This window comes from Adelges cooleyi, unplaced genomic scaffold, assembly GCF_023614345.1.
Source record: "Adelges cooleyi isolate 19-005CV unplaced genomic scaffold, UGA_ACOO_1.1 ACOO_flye_CR_arks_rails_tigmint_CR_PRNA_2, whole genome shotgun sequence".
In the NCBI taxonomy this organism is placed as follows: Eukaryota; Metazoa; Arthropoda; class Insecta; order Hemiptera; family Adelgidae; genus Adelges; species Adelges cooleyi.
The window spans coordinates 4,277,427-4,292,442 of record NW_026095860.1 but is presented as its reverse complement, the minus strand read 5'-3'; the positions used below and the strand labels follow the sequence as shown (position 1 = coordinate 4,292,442).

The 15,016-nt window shown below is 27.2% G+C and overlaps 2 protein-coding genes across 3 annotated transcripts; both read right to left on the bottom strand.

Annotated features, from left to right (window-relative positions):
* Positions 1-1,995: 1,995 nt before the first annotated feature.
* LOC126833344 (PMS1 protein homolog 1-like) lies at positions 1,996-9,529 on the bottom strand. Of its 2 annotated transcripts, XM_050564615.1 has the most exons (16): positions 9,219-9,529; positions 8,970-9,090; positions 8,715-8,879; positions 7,713-7,987; positions 7,526-7,654; positions 7,312-7,458; positions 6,469-7,191; positions 5,952-6,066; positions 5,348-5,452; positions 4,959-5,285; positions 3,870-3,977; positions 3,537-3,801; positions 3,278-3,457; positions 3,079-3,209; positions 2,284-2,441; positions 1,996-2,203 (listed from the first exon to the last, which is right to left on the bottom strand). In XM_050564615.1, the coding sequence occupies exons 1-16, from the start codon at positions 9,354-9,356 to the stop codon at positions 2,015-2,017; spliced, it is 3,276 nt and encodes a 1,091-aa protein (XP_050420572.1). In that variant the 5' UTR covers positions 9,357-9,529; the 3' UTR covers positions 1,996-2,014. The 2 variants fall into 2 exon arrangements, 1 of the variants encoding a protein (XP_050420572.1); XR_007684938.1 differs by lacking the exon at positions 1,996-2,203 and having other exon boundaries at positions 2,322-2,441; positions 3,079-3,201.
* Positions 9,530-10,359: 830 nt separating this feature from the next.
* On the bottom strand, positions 10,360-14,785 carry LOC126833377 (uncharacterized). The gene is made up of 12 exons (XM_050564674.1): positions 14,522-14,785; positions 14,295-14,447; positions 14,114-14,226; positions 13,544-13,789; positions 13,334-13,482; positions 13,147-13,262; positions 12,818-13,059; positions 12,508-12,746; positions 11,312-11,457; positions 11,123-11,236; positions 10,984-11,060; positions 10,360-10,855 (listed from the first exon to the last, which is right to left on the bottom strand). The coding sequence occupies exons 1-12, from the start codon at positions 14,639-14,641 to the stop codon at positions 10,678-10,680; spliced, it is 1,893 nt and encodes a 630-aa protein (XP_050420631.1). The 5' UTR covers positions 14,642-14,785; the 3' UTR covers positions 10,360-10,677.
* Between the last annotated feature and the right edge of the window lie 231 nt (positions 14,786-15,016).

Below are 15,016 nucleotides of genomic sequence, written 5' to 3'. Positions count from 1 at the left end.
CGTTCGAAGGTAGGTAGTAGGTACCCCTTCAAAATAGGATATCATATACTATTATTGTAGACTTGAGACAAGACTTGTATTTTCCTATGAATCAATGTTTTTTTCTGGGTTATCAACGCCAGTTTATTAACATCTTGATGTTAATTTTATTAATAAATAACATACTTTTTATAAACAATGTATTAACAATGGTATTAATAGTTGGGTAATAGTTTTGTTTAGATAAATATATTTAAAAGTTTCATCGATTTACTGGAGTTTAAAACTTTAGCCGAAATCGGAAACACGAACATAAGGTGACATGTTGATACAACAGTATAGAAATATAAAGATTACCTAATACCGAAATTAAATTGTATGGTAGTAATAGTTTATAAACTAGTAGTTATATTATAATAGATTGCAATTTTCGAAATATTTAACTTTTTGTATAAGTATTCTTGTTTTAATTAAAATATTATTTTTTAATATCATACTTAACACTATTTAAACTTTGTAGATTCTCATTTCTCAATAAAAAATATTAAAAACACTTATAAAGCATTAATACTAATATTTCTTCTCTCTGAATCGTGCCATAAAAAATATATCACCGTGTATTAATCAAAGTACATAGGTACAAGCCGACACTCCATGATTGTGTCAACAAAAGGGCAATAATACCTTTAAACTCGACTAAAATTTAAAAAGTATAAGATGGTTTTAACAAAAATCTATTCAGTCTACTGTATAAGACCAAAATAATTCAACGAGGGAAAGATTGTTGATTTTTTACTATCTTTTTAAAATGTCATCAGTTTCCTCATGGCGTTTGTCATTTCTTTTATCGATTCAAGTTGCCAGGGGTCGTTTACCCGCATAAAGTGCTCAATATCTTGAACTTATAGCTGTAGAATAAAAAAAAATGTAGCTCGAATCGACAACTAATAACATGAAATTTATGAAAAATTTGTTCCGTTAGTTAAAAACGCGTGTAATTAAATGAACCAGTACATAACAGTGTTTCCGAAACGTTAGAAACAACAGTAGGCAGTAATACATTTATGAAATAAATGTAATGAACAAATTTTCCTGTGTGTCACTAGCCTAATTGTTCTTTTTGTTCTCTTCGTAGGTAATATCACACTAAAGTACATGTCACACTAGTAAAACTGTGTATGGCTTAGTACAATATTAAGTAATTGTATAAAACGAAGACCAAAACAGTTACCTAGGTTTTTTTGTTCTCAAGACTTTGAAGTAGTTACCCCTACCTAATTCATGCACTAAATGTAGTAAAAAAATGTAATCGTAAATCGACTAAATTCTTTATGTACCAAAACTGTAGAGGGTTTGTAGAAACACTTATGTTCATTGGGACTGATACAAAAAATGTAACTATGATTTGCTCGACCGATTTATCATGACTGTGCTGTAAGCAACTGGCAGTATTCACTGGCAGTAAGCAAGTTACCTAATAAATTGTTTTATTCGGTAATACAATTTTTATCTTCTCCTATATAAAATAAGTAGGCAATTTAACATTTTAACCTATATCCTACACTAGATATCCTTAGAAAAAGCCAGACTAAAAAAACAATCTGTATTTGTCAACATATTGAAAGTTCAGGAACGTAAAAGCTATACAAATTATTGATTAGAGGACTTTCTAGAAATTGGAACAAAATAGGTAATAATTAAACATTAGTAAATTTTAAATATTTTCCAAGTTAGAGTTAAGAGATGAATTAAATACTACAAATATGTAATTTTACTACATATTAAAACTATTATGTAGTAATGTGTACCTTGACCCTTGTGCATAATTTCTTTTCTATAAACTGTATACAAATCGGTACAGCATTAAAAAAATTACATTATCATATATGTAACTAAATCAAAAAATTAATAGGATCAAATTATAAATTAATTCGGTAATTTTTCTAAAATAAAAATTTAATATTCTGTACAACTGTAACGTTATTTTAAATTTTCATTGAAACATAAAATACATTATACAAGCATGTTAGAAAAATTACAAAATTGCATCTGATAGATCAGAAAATTCTGTTAGTTTGTGTATCGACGTAAATACATTATCATAATGAACACAAATATTTTGAGAAAATGACTCTTCGTGTTTAAACCAAAAAACCAATAAATCATTGATTTCTTTATTGGATTTTGGGAGGCCAGATGTTTTACAAAATCTTACGGTTTCACTCTAAAAAAAATTAAAAGTAAAATTATCATTAATATTTAAAGAAATATTTTTTTCATTAACTTAAGATAGTTATAAAATACCCTAAGATAGTTGACAACTTTCAACGGACGACAAATGTGTAGACAATTTGATTGTTGTGTTTGCATTAGTTCTATAATCTGTTTGAATTCTTCAAGACCATATATCGATATGTGTAATGCAACGTCGGTTATTTTTAAAATAGGATATTTTTTATCTCCTAAAACAACATGCATTTGTTTTATTTATTGTATGAAGAAGGAAACTTGGTTTACAAAGTTAAAATTATCAACATTTTTCATATCATCAAAATATGATTAATACACTCATTAAGATTTAAATTGAAATTTGGAATACCTATGTAAATATTATTGCCTACACAAAAAGTATGTATAAGCATAACAAATATATTGATCAATCAATTTGCACTTGATATTATTTGAAAGTGTACAAAAATCTGCATAGATAAACTAAAAAATAATGATTTTAATTTATTTTTTTTAAAAATATCAGTTTTTGCTTGTCCAAATCTATTTATATAAGCTAATTTTTGATATTATAAAAAAAAATTTATTTTTATAGTTAACATAATAAAATAATGTAAGTCATAAAAAAAATATTTTTTCAACTAATTTAAGTTTTTCAATCAAAATTTAATTATTACACAATGATACTATTGTACACACTACTTAGGGAAAGAAGGTTATTTTTTATATACAATGCCTATGTATCATGTGTACTTAAGTCTTGGATTCAATTTTCCAAAATCTCTTTAAAAAAAATGATTGCCTTTTAAGCTTTGTAAACCAGATTTTCCCCTTAAGCTCCAATAATAATATTATATATTTTATACAAACCATAAAATTTTGAAACAACAACAAATCCATTTTTAGTTATTCGATCATCAATCACAGTATATGTGTCGGTAGACGGTTCATAAGATGTATCCAAGTCCATCAAAAACTGATAATTTTTTTCTCCTAAAAAACTAAGGTATAGAAAAGCCATTTAAAATATTCAATAAAGCCATTAGAAGATAATTTCTCATTCAATTACTTTTTATCAATTATAATAGGTTGGTCGAGCATTTTTAACGGTATCGAATCCATAGCCAATTTTTTCCTAAATACAACGGCTTCTTGAAGGCGACAAATATTTAATGCTTCAATTTTGTTGCGGATACGGCATATCCAACAATTTTCATCAATCTGACCGATTAGGGTATAATCGGAAAATCTATTTTAAACAAATAAACATATTTATACCATCTGAACCTGTATACAAAAATGTTGATGTCAGTTAGAAATGCACACACGGTGTTTTTGGTTTTTTCAATAGGCGTTCTTTAATTTCTGATAGTTCTACATTTACTAAAGTAGAATGTCTTTTGAGATTTTTAAATAAGAATTTGAAGTCTTTATTTTGTGGTTTTATTTCATCAACTTTTACAAGAGCTTTCTTTTTTTGTTTATTTGCATTAGTTTTATAATGTTCTTTCTCTTCAACACTCAATGATGCCCATGATTTCGCAAGCTCTTTACTTACTTTAATAAAATCCAATCCAGGGTTTTCATTGAGAACTAACAGAATACAAAAATAAATTAACAATAATAATTATTTGCATATAAAATATATTTTTAAAAAATACTTTTTAATCTCATTTTCTTGGCAAATAGTGTAAATCCTGACATTTCTCTATTTCCCATTTGACTACTAACACTTTGAATCGTTTCACTGAGATTTACACGTGCAGTTTCTACAATACATAAAACTTTAAAATAAATTGGCAACTGTCAACTAAATTCACATTCTATTTTTGTTTAACATTTTAAGTAATGAATATGTTACTACAATCCTATACAGGTCAGGGTGGAGCCGACTGACAAGTTTTGAAGGGCTTTAAAATAACAAACAGTAAAACTTAAAGAAAAGTGGTTAGTATTATTAAAAATCAATAAGAAATCTCGTTTTTTAACAGAAACTCCACTACAATCCCTTAAAGTGACAGTGTGATATGCTGTGTCCCAATTTGGGGTGATTGACTCATACTTTTTTGAGGAAAAGAATACGTCACTGTCACTTCTACTCGATATGTTTTGATGTTGGAAACTTATCTGTAGTACAGGTTGGAGAAAATGGCTGAAGAATATGACTTGGGGGATGTATGGTTTCCACAAGATGGGGCTACAGCGCACTCAGCTCGAAAGTTTTTTTGACAAATATTCTTATGCAGTTGGTCTCTCAGAGGGATGACGTGGGCTAGCCGGCGCGCTCCCCTGATTTTTTCTCTGGGGCTTCATTAAGGATAAGGTTTTCAGACATTGTCCCCATACCTGAAGAAGATCGAAGAAATCGCGGTCATACTCATCGAAACATGCCGAAAATCATATGAAAACTTCAGAGATTGCCTACAGCAAGGTATTGCTGCTGACAACCGCCATCTTGGAGATATAATTTTCAAAACATATCGTAAAAAACGGGATATCTTACTCATTTTAACAAAATGAACCGCTTTTCTCTAAGTTTTACTGTCCGTTATTTAGAGCCCCTCAAAACTTGTCAGTCGCCTTCGCCTCACCCTGTATAATGTCAATGAACATATCCAGCAATTGTTTAGTTTATGCACAGTTGACTACATTTTTTTTCATTTCAGTATTCATTAACTGGCAGATGATTTATTGTCAACACGTTTGTCATGTATTTCATACCTGTCCTTTTCATATACAACATGTAATACCTTGTATTGGTCGTTTCGATCTAGGTTGGGGTACCCATGATTGTGGTCGACTCACTAAGTGGTCAAGACCTGGGACTTGTTCATCTGGTACAGCAACCATACGAAATAGTGGTGCAATTTTAATACTGCTGTTGTCTTCGTCGTAGTTTGAATTATGCTTTGTACAATCCAAATTTGAATTATTTATACAATTTACAAGAGCTTTCTCTTTTTGTTTATTTCTAAAAGTTTTATAATTTTCTTTCTCTTCAACACTCAACGATGCCCATGATTTAGCAAGTTCTTTACTTACTTTAACAAAATCCAGACCAGGGTTTTCTTCGAGAACTAACATAATCAAAAAATATACTAACAATAACAAAAATTTATTAAAAAACAAAAAAAATTACTTTTTATTCTCATTTTCTTGGCAAATATTGTAAATCCAGACATTTCCTTATGACCCATTTGACTACCACTTTGAACTGTTTCACTAAGATTTTCACGTCCAGTTTCTACAATGCATACAATTTTTAAATAAATTTGCAATAGTCGTCTAAATTCATGTTCATATAGTATAATAAAAATGTATTTGTTACAGAAAATAAAAATAGTTTTGCAAATAACTTATTTATTAACACGTTCACCTCCGCATGTAAAACTCCTGACAAGCGCCAGTAGCCGTGATTTCTGATAAAATTTTGCTTGCGCTGTCCTGCGATCTCGTAATAAAAAATTAAACCAATCGCATAAAATTAAGTATAAACACATACTGCATAGCCAGTGTAAAAAAAATTCCCCGATGGCCAAATTATTTATAAACGTATTTCTAGATATGTACCTAGTAATGATCATGGATCAGCCGGCGGCCACCAGTGCCCAACTACGGCTGCCAATTAGAGATCGGCAGTGGAGGTGAACGTGTTAATTCAATAAAAATAGCCCAGAGTTCACACTAAACTTAATTATAAAACATAATAATATAACAATAGTGATAAAATTTAATGTAAATACCACTTATTTCTTTTGAAATCTGAGTACATTCAACTACATTCGATGATGAAATGTCATTTTTATTCTCTAATGATTTGTCAGATGGCAATGTATCAGTTATTACAGAAACTCCACACTGAAAAAATAATAAAATTTTTAATTTTTTTTTATAGACCCCTCAACAGTAATACAATATATGAATTTGTATTAGAAGTACAAATTTAAGAACAAAAGCCATACGAAAGTCTTAGGATACTAAAAAAATACCAATTTTTTAATACAGTTTGTAGAAATATATTTAAATTATTAAAATTAAAATATTCTCAGAAAAAGTTTTTAAAGTTAAAAATAAATGCTAAAATCTAACAAAAACATTTTTTTTTTTTGTACAATATTTCGATATAGAAATTTGATTATTAATATTGAATTATTTCAAGACAACAATAATACTATCTACCTATTTTTGTAAATCTAGATTTTAAAAATTCCACCCCTAAATTTTATTTTTAATAATAGAACTTAAACAATTTTCATATACCTTAACCGGTTTTCCATTAAATAATACATTCCCTTTACTCCATTGTGATAATGTTACATTTTTCACATGGAAATCAACACTTGAATCACTAGTATCATGTTGTTGTATGGCTGGATGAGATTTAGTTATTCCTATATTCATTATCCTTTGTTTATACTGATCAATGTTACTGTTGATTAAAGATTCATTACTTTCAGAATGTGTTATTTTACTATCATTTTCTTCAACCAAAGTAAATGGTTCTTCAAAATCAATTTCTTCTAAACTTAAGTCTTTTACTAATTGTGAGTTTTCAATTTCTGACTTTAAAGTTGATTTGGAGAATTCTCTAGTTGAAGATTCCCGACTTATTTTATAATTTGATTTATCTATGTCTGGGTCAAATATACACAAATTATCATTCATAATTTTAGTAGATTCCGCATTTGGTTTAAGCGATTTGTCGATCTGAGATATTTGATTTAAGGAATCGAGTTCAAGTTGTGCAGCCTTAAAAGTACAAGGGTTGATACTACTATTATTATGACTGGAATCGAGACTCAATTGATTAGGCTCATTGTAATACGCTGTAGATTTTTTAACTTCAACATCCTCTGAATCAGAAGAAATTTTTCGTTTATTTGATTTTAATATATTTTTATTTTGATCTGATGGGTCGTTTACTGGCGTGTTATCATAGTAATGCTGGACAATACAATTTTTTATACTAATCAGTATATCCTCCTAACAACACAATAGTATATTATGTTATTTATGTGAACAATATTAATGCTGTATTCAATGGTGTAGTTATAGGATAGACCCTTACAACTATGCCACTAGTTGTGTTTAGTATACAGATACCTGATTATGAAAGAATAGTCTTGACTTATCGGGTTCCAGATTGACATCAATGTCTTCAGCCGGCACGTTTATAGATACAAGACAAGGTAAATACTTTCCAGTTGGTAAATAATGACCAAAATAATTGGTCAGCTCACCTACGATTAGCTGAACAATTAATTGTTATTTTTAAGCATCAATAACAATTATAATATGAGTGAGAAAGTTATCTTACTTTTTCAATTTTATTATCTCTGACAGGTCTCTTATTGACATACAAATAGATTGCATCAGCAAGAGTTGTAGTAAGAAAAGTATTTTGAACATCGATATTTTGAATAGGTAGAATCATTTCGATTTTTATCTATAATGTTTAAAAAAATATATTAAAGAAATTTAAATGTAAATTAATTAATACATACTCTATTATTCAAAAATGTTAAATGCTTAAAACATTTAGTCATTATGGATGACCATATTTGCCCAAATGCTAGAATCAAATCATTGACAGCTGTCATTTGCCACAAAACCGATTTGTTGTGAACCAAGGATACACGAAGATTTGGTTGTATTGCAGCCAATGCCTTAACGACATTTTCTATTTTACGTAAATCATTAACGCAATGTTTCTTTGAGCTATACATCTGTTTTCGAACAGGTAATTTTTTGAAAAGGTCAACTATTTTAATAACTGTTCCTGTTGAGATGAAAAAAATAAAAAAAACTAGTAAATGTTACAACATTTAAGTAATTGACAAATAAATATTTCAATTAATATATTAATATATATATATTGTAATAAAGACATTTTTTTTTTTAATACTTTTTATCTGACTCCGAAATGTTAAGCGACGTTCAATGGACGAGTTTAGGTTGTTTAGCACGACCGGTTCACAGTGTGATCCCCAGGCGTAAACATTACGTTTTGCATTTTTTTTAATGTTTTTTTTTATTTTTTTGACATATTCACAAATCAATTAATTAATTAATTGTCAGTCCCCCCCTTCCCTCACATCTATCTACACAAAATCAAAGTTTTCTGTAATTCAGCTAATTAAAGAGTGAACTTCAGCCGTGCATAACGATACAGACCAATATTTTTTTTTTATAATAATTGTCCTACCATTTTTTTAGCTGTAAAAGTGTATTATTACACATTCGGAACTAGTAAAATTAATGAATAGAATATTAAAACAATATATTTAATTTTCAATTTTTCAGTTTATTTTTTAATTTGAGTTAAAAAATATTGATCACACAATAATTATTATTGACAATAAAATATTAAAATGTTTAGTTTTTCTTATATACAATGTTATATGATAGACATATTTAAATTATTTAGTTCAAACTTTACCTTTAAAGCATCTCAATTTATAAACAAAATACCTACCAAATTATAAGTAGGTATGACTTTTACCAACCTTTTTGATGATGACTTATTGAACTTTTTATAACATGACCATTTTTATCCATAGTATACAGATTAGCATATTTGTCTTGATCTGTCTTTGTTATCACACTTACATCTGCTACTGCGCAAATAGAACTCAAAGCTTCACCCCGAAATCCATATGAAGATAATTTTTCTAAATAATATAATAACAATAGTAAATTAGATAGTATATACACGGCAATCTTCAATGAAGTACTTAATATTTATATATAGGACATCATACCTAAATCAGATACATCTGATATTTTTGACGTATACCCTCTTAAGCACATAACATGAACATCTTCACATGAAATTCCAACACCATTATCTCTAATTTCAATTTTGTCCAATCCATAATTTTCCTGAAAACGTTATTAATGAATAACAATACATACTAAAGTACTTATAAAGTACTACATGTGAGTGATTATGTATAGTAATTTATTTTTAATAACATAATAAACAATAACAATAAAAACAATATACTTACTATACGTATATCGATGACTGTAGATTGGGCATCAATTGCGTTTTCCAATAACTCTTTGACCACTGACGATGCTGATGTAATTACCTGAGTACTACTAATTAATTTTATAGTTGCAGATGAGAGTTGTTTAACAGGCATGGCGCATAAATATAATAAACAAATAAAAGTAAAAGCAAATTTTTTTAAAACGTACACTTATTTGTGTTTTCAAAATAAAATACTAATGTACTTTAATAATGTTATACTATATTTTAATACTTATAATATTATATTACTGTTTGTCTGTCCGCTGTCGGCTACATTTTGTGCAAATATTTTGAAATTTGAATGTCTGTTAACTGATAAGTGTATAGAGATAACAGAAAAATGCACAAAGGGGTTGAAATATACCAGTTATTGCACATCGTTTCAAATTGTTATCTTCAGAAATAAAATGGTAGAGTAACGGTTAAGGCATTAAACCTTAAATTTGCATAAAATAACACCTACCAACATCCAAGTCAAAATTTGGAAAAAAATAAAACAATAACGGCTCTAAAAATTGCCGTTTTCGAAATTTTTGAACACCCTGTATATATACACATCTATATATATTATACTAAATAAAAATAATTTTACTTGTTATTCAAACGAATTTGATACAAGATATGCAAAACATTAATGTATTCGTTAATCGATATTATTCGATAGCGCTGTAAATTCCCAACATTTTGTTTTCTCTAATTTCAAACGTTTTTTTTTTTTATCAAAATTCTTTTAATTGTCGAGCTAGATCTTTTTTTTCTCCGGATAGTGACATTGTACTCACTTGATGAGAATTTAGTTTAGGCAAACTTGTCTCTTCCAGAACTGCCTTATTATTGCCATTGTGCATACTGTGCATAAATGTATTTGTACAAAATACAACAAAACATTCAACAGTAGTATAAGAAAAACCATAAATATATTATATTACCTTATATTAAACGAAAAAAATAATTTTACTTTATATTGACACTAAATAATTTACATTTATAAAATATTATACATAAAAGTACAAATAAAATTTTTCTTTTAATAAATGAATAAAATAATAATAGATTGCCATAATTAAAATACTTGATTTTAAATTTAGAAATTATCTAAAATATACATTTACAATAAAATGGAACATTAAATAATAATTATTAAAAAAACAATAAGATAGTGCATAACAATAATCATAGTTGGTAAGGATAATTGGTATAAATCACACAGTTTTGCTACTATATTTAAATTTGTTTTAAAAAATGATAATAAAAAACATCATTCAAATATGACTATAAAAAATGTCATTTAAACAATTGCTAGTACACACCTTATCATTAAAAAGCCAATTAAAATCATAAGCCATATGGGGTTATAATTTTGAGATCAACAAGGTACCTTATACTAATTTTAATTATACAGCAATTAAAAAAAACATTCTACATTTAGTATTTTAAAATAAGTCCAACAAGTTACTAGGTCGCCCAGTTACTTCCCAAACAGTAGCTGATAATCTACGAGAATGTTCTAAAACACAAGAAGCAGTCGCCAATCCTAAATGAACACAAAATAGCTCAAAGCACCTCACTTTTCCTTGGGGCATCCGCGGAAAACACATTTCCAACAATTTTCTAAAAAAAAATAATAGAAACAATAATATATATTTTCAGATCTCAGTACCTCGTCTAGTATTTATTATAAATAATCCGAAGATGATAAAATAAACATTATGTAATTCTTTAAAACGCATAATACTTACTCATAATAATCACCCGTTAATATCCCTGGATATGCATCAGAAGAAGCTACTTGCAATTTCGGTTTTAGTGAAGTACCCTAATAACATTATTAAATAAAAAATAAAATCATACAGGTCAATCTTAAATAATTTGTCATACCGACTGATCTTCAAACCACATGAAATATGAATATGTAAAAGTTGTATCCTTCCAAAGTACAATAAAGTGCCCATTTTGTAAATGATGTCTACTGAAGTTTACCATTGACCACACCTTAACAAAATATTAAAATATAATTTATTTCAGAAAAAAACTGTTTAAAAATAATGCATAATTTAAGGTTAAAACCTTTTTTTTAGTCAGTTCGAGTGTTTCTTGTGATGCAAACTCTAAACCAGGAGCAATCATTCGATGTGTCATTCGGTCTACATAAATAAAATGTACAAGACCTGGAAATTCTTCTAAGTATTTATTTATGTTCAATGATGATCTCGTAATTAACCTTTAGTTAAAGAAAATCCGTAATATAGAATATTTTAAGTTATTCATTAGGCAAATATTTAATCAAATATGTTTTTTTTTAAATATGACAGGCTTTATTTTAAGATGTAGCAAGAAATTAAAAATATGCAGTTGATTTTATGAATATGTGCACTTGATAAATAAGTATATCAACAATATTATAAAATATAGGCCTGATTTTAAATTTTGTCTAGAATGATCTAGAAAAATTGTAAGGTTTAAGTTATTAATTAACTTTTTTTTCTGGAAGGTGGATTACTTACATTAGTCAAATAAAAATAATAAACATTTATTTTCTACGACCGTATTTAAAATGTTGAATTTTTTTGGAGAAGTTCTTTTTATAAGCCAATATAAATGATTAAACTATAAAGTGTATTTTAATGTACATTATAGAAGACTCTTTTTTTGCCAAAACTTCGACCTTGACCCTTTTTATAATCCAAGCATATATATGGAGTTTTAACACCAAATCATAGACTATTTGGCTAATAAATCAAATTATTCCCATTTTAATACTTAGCAAAAAAATTGTATATTTATTATTTTTTAATTTGTTGTTAAATATTTTTCACTCTCTTTTTAATTCTATAAATTGTTAACTAGAAAAAAGTATACAAATAGAAACTTAGGAGGTTATGGTTTTGTTTAAATTTTGTTCGTGTATGTATTAATTGGCTTTCTTTAAATAAAGTTTATATTAAATTGTTAATTATTTAATGAGACTAGTCTGGATTTGGACAAACAATCAAATTTAAATAAAATAATAATAAATACAAAAAAATCTAACACATTTTTTTTTTTAAATATTTAGTAATAAAAAAAAATGAATAAATAAAAATGCATAAACTAAATGAAAATTCTTTACTTAGAATGCTAAACTACCATTAAGAGGTGTGTTTGAAGCGTTACCTTCTTTAAGTTGTTATAAGATAAAATATCTTTATGCAGTAAAGCCTATTGTATAATATATTCCCTCTACACAAAGAAAATGGAGAGTAAAGAATATTAAAAAGGATATGATCGCATTGTAAAATTATTTAACGCTTTGACTTCAAAAAATGAAGTGTAATCTCTTAACATTGTCGCAACTAAAGCCGATGCCTCACATACTGCTTCTTTTGTATAACTATCAATTAATGATTCGTTTAGCATGCAATGGTGTTGAAGATCTTTTAAGCTGCATACTATGTTGATATTACTTGACTCTATGGCAGTCAATGCTAAGTTTTCATTACACTTAAGAAATTCAAGATATTTTCTACAAAAAAATTAATAATACATAATTAATAAATATTAGCTCTGAAGAGATAACATATTGTTTTTTCAAACTTTTTTAATGGTTCCCATCTACTCGCTAAAGTAGTAATAATAGTCATAACGCTTCGACTAGGTGCAAAAGGAGCATTTTTTTTCTTGAACAAATCAATAATTTTTTTCATAGAGCAATCGATAGTGTCATAAGCAACTTTAAGAGCATTACGATCTATAACCCCTCGGTTTTGAATTTCTTGTATTGTAGAAAATGATGAAAGTGAATCGATTACACTATTATTAAATACTTCATTTCCAATCTAAAATAACAATTTATAATACATCATTTATATTTATACTTGATACCAATGTAATAACATAGTATATGATAAAATTAAATAATTTACCTCATGAATGATAAACAATGGAACACCATCAGTAACATATGATACGTGTACTGCATTTAATTGTAATTTATGATATCCCAAAAGAACTAATAAACTACTAACCTTTTGACGAGTCACTGAAACACGTAAAATTAATTTGATAACCATGAATAAAAAAATCAATATAATAATAAAATTAAGTGGTTACCATTTTCCTTTAAAATAGTATTTTCTTTTTCAATCATTATTACATCAAGATCAGTTTCGGCGTTAGATTCTGGATCATTTAGTTGCAATGCATCAGCTAAAAGAGCTAAAAACAATGTATCACCAGCAGCTAAATCACTTGCGTTTCGACTAAAATCAATTAAATAGTAATTAGATAAAATATAAAACTGCATAAGGTATAATGAGTTACCTAGAATACAATGTTAAAAATTTTTGCCGAACCATTATAAGTATATGCACTCGAGAAAATGCCGATTTATGTTTCATTTTTTCTGCTGCAGATTTAGCAGCAGCCAATGCAGCTGAAGAAAGTTCATTGCTGACTGTTAACTGTTCAATTGCTTCAACTAAGACACACTGCTCTTCATTTGATTGTTTTAACCAAACATCTAACAGTTTCGATACTAAATATCTACGGCGACGACTATACTTCAATCTACGTAATATTCAGTATTAATAAATCGATTAACTATTAATTACTTATCATAGTAATATTAATTACGAGTGCAAATTTTATTGAATAGAATTCTACTAGACCATGCTGGCACTATAACAGACTATTAGATTACTAATAGATAACTAATCAGTTGTTATTTGATATACTCTAATAATAAATTGTAAAAATAATTTCCATTTATATTATAGTTTACAGTTATTGACTATATATTTATGATTATAGATTTTATCACTACTGTATATAAGTCTTATGATTTTAATTTGCACCCATAATATTTGAATTAACAAAATGAGTAATACTAACAATGATACATCAGCGCCACAAATTCTTTTAATAAATAGTATCGCAACACTTAGAACTTTTTGCTGCCAAATCACCTCCTTGTCTCCAATATAAACAAACAAATGACCTAAATACTAAAACAAATCATTTTATAGTTTAAATAAAATATTTGATCAATTATTTAAAAAAAAAACTTAATTACCTCATCAAAAACAATATTTGTCCCATTCAAACATTGCATAGAGCTATAGCGATTTGAAAAATGACAATTCATAACTCTTTGAGATGTGACCATAGGTGAAAAAATTTGAAGAATTATATCAGGATCAATGCCTGGATTTTCTTCTTCTTCATTCTAAACGAAATTAAGGCATTATACAATGAACATTACCATTAAAACATGTATAATAAAGAATAATAACTAGGTACCTCTGTTGGTTTAATAAGATTTTGTAAAATTGCTAATTTTCTTATATGTAAGCAAAACTTTGTATCACATTTCATAAATACAATATCATTTAAACTGTCGAAAACTATTAAACACCGCATGATTTTAAATTAAATACAACAATTATTACAGTGCTTAGCAAGGTGGTACAGGTAAAAATTTTAATCTAAAATGTAACATTCGAGTTTGTATAGTATACATAAAATAATATTTATTAATCTTATTAAATTATATACTTAATTAATCACTACTTGATAAACGTAAGCCTTACGTTACGTAATTTAAAAGTTTTATCTATTTTATTTACTAATTACTATGGTTTATAATAGAATCATCATAGTTATAAAATTATGTTATGGTATGTAATGATTTATATAACCATAGAGTATAGTAGATAATAAAGATAATTATTATCACAGAATAAAATAATAAGAACACTAGCAACCATTTTTTCGTTATCACAAATTGCAGACATA

What these genes read in the sequence shown, in the direction of transcription:
- LOC126833344 (XM_050564615.1), bottom strand. Translation starts at nt 9,356, where the DNA reads ATGCCTGTTAAACAACTCTCATCTGCAACTATAAAATTAATTAGTAGT. An exon ending in CAAGAAAATGAGAATAAAAA is followed by an intron (nt 5,286 to 5,347) that starts GTAATTTTTTTT and finishes TGATTATGTTAG; the next exon opens with TTCTCGAAGAAAACCCTGGT. An exon ending in TGTTGTTTCAAAATTTTATG is followed by an intron (nt 2,442 to 3,078) that starts GTTTGTATAAAA and finishes ATGTTGTTTTAG; the next exon opens with GAGATAAAAAATATCCTATT.
- LOC126833377 (XM_050564674.1), bottom strand. Translation starts at nt 14,641, where the DNA reads ATGCGGTGTTTAATAGTTTTCGACAGTTTAAATGATATTGTATTTATG. An exon ending in CAAATATTGTTTTTGATGAG is followed by an intron (nt 14,227 to 14,294) that starts GTAATTAAGTTT and finishes GATTTGTTTTAG; the next exon opens with TATTTAGGTCATTTGTTTGT. An exon ending in TTAACGGGTGATTATTATGA is followed by an intron (nt 10,856 to 10,983) that starts GTAAGTATTATG and finishes ATTTTTTTTTAG; the next exon opens with AAAATTGTTGGAAATGTGTT.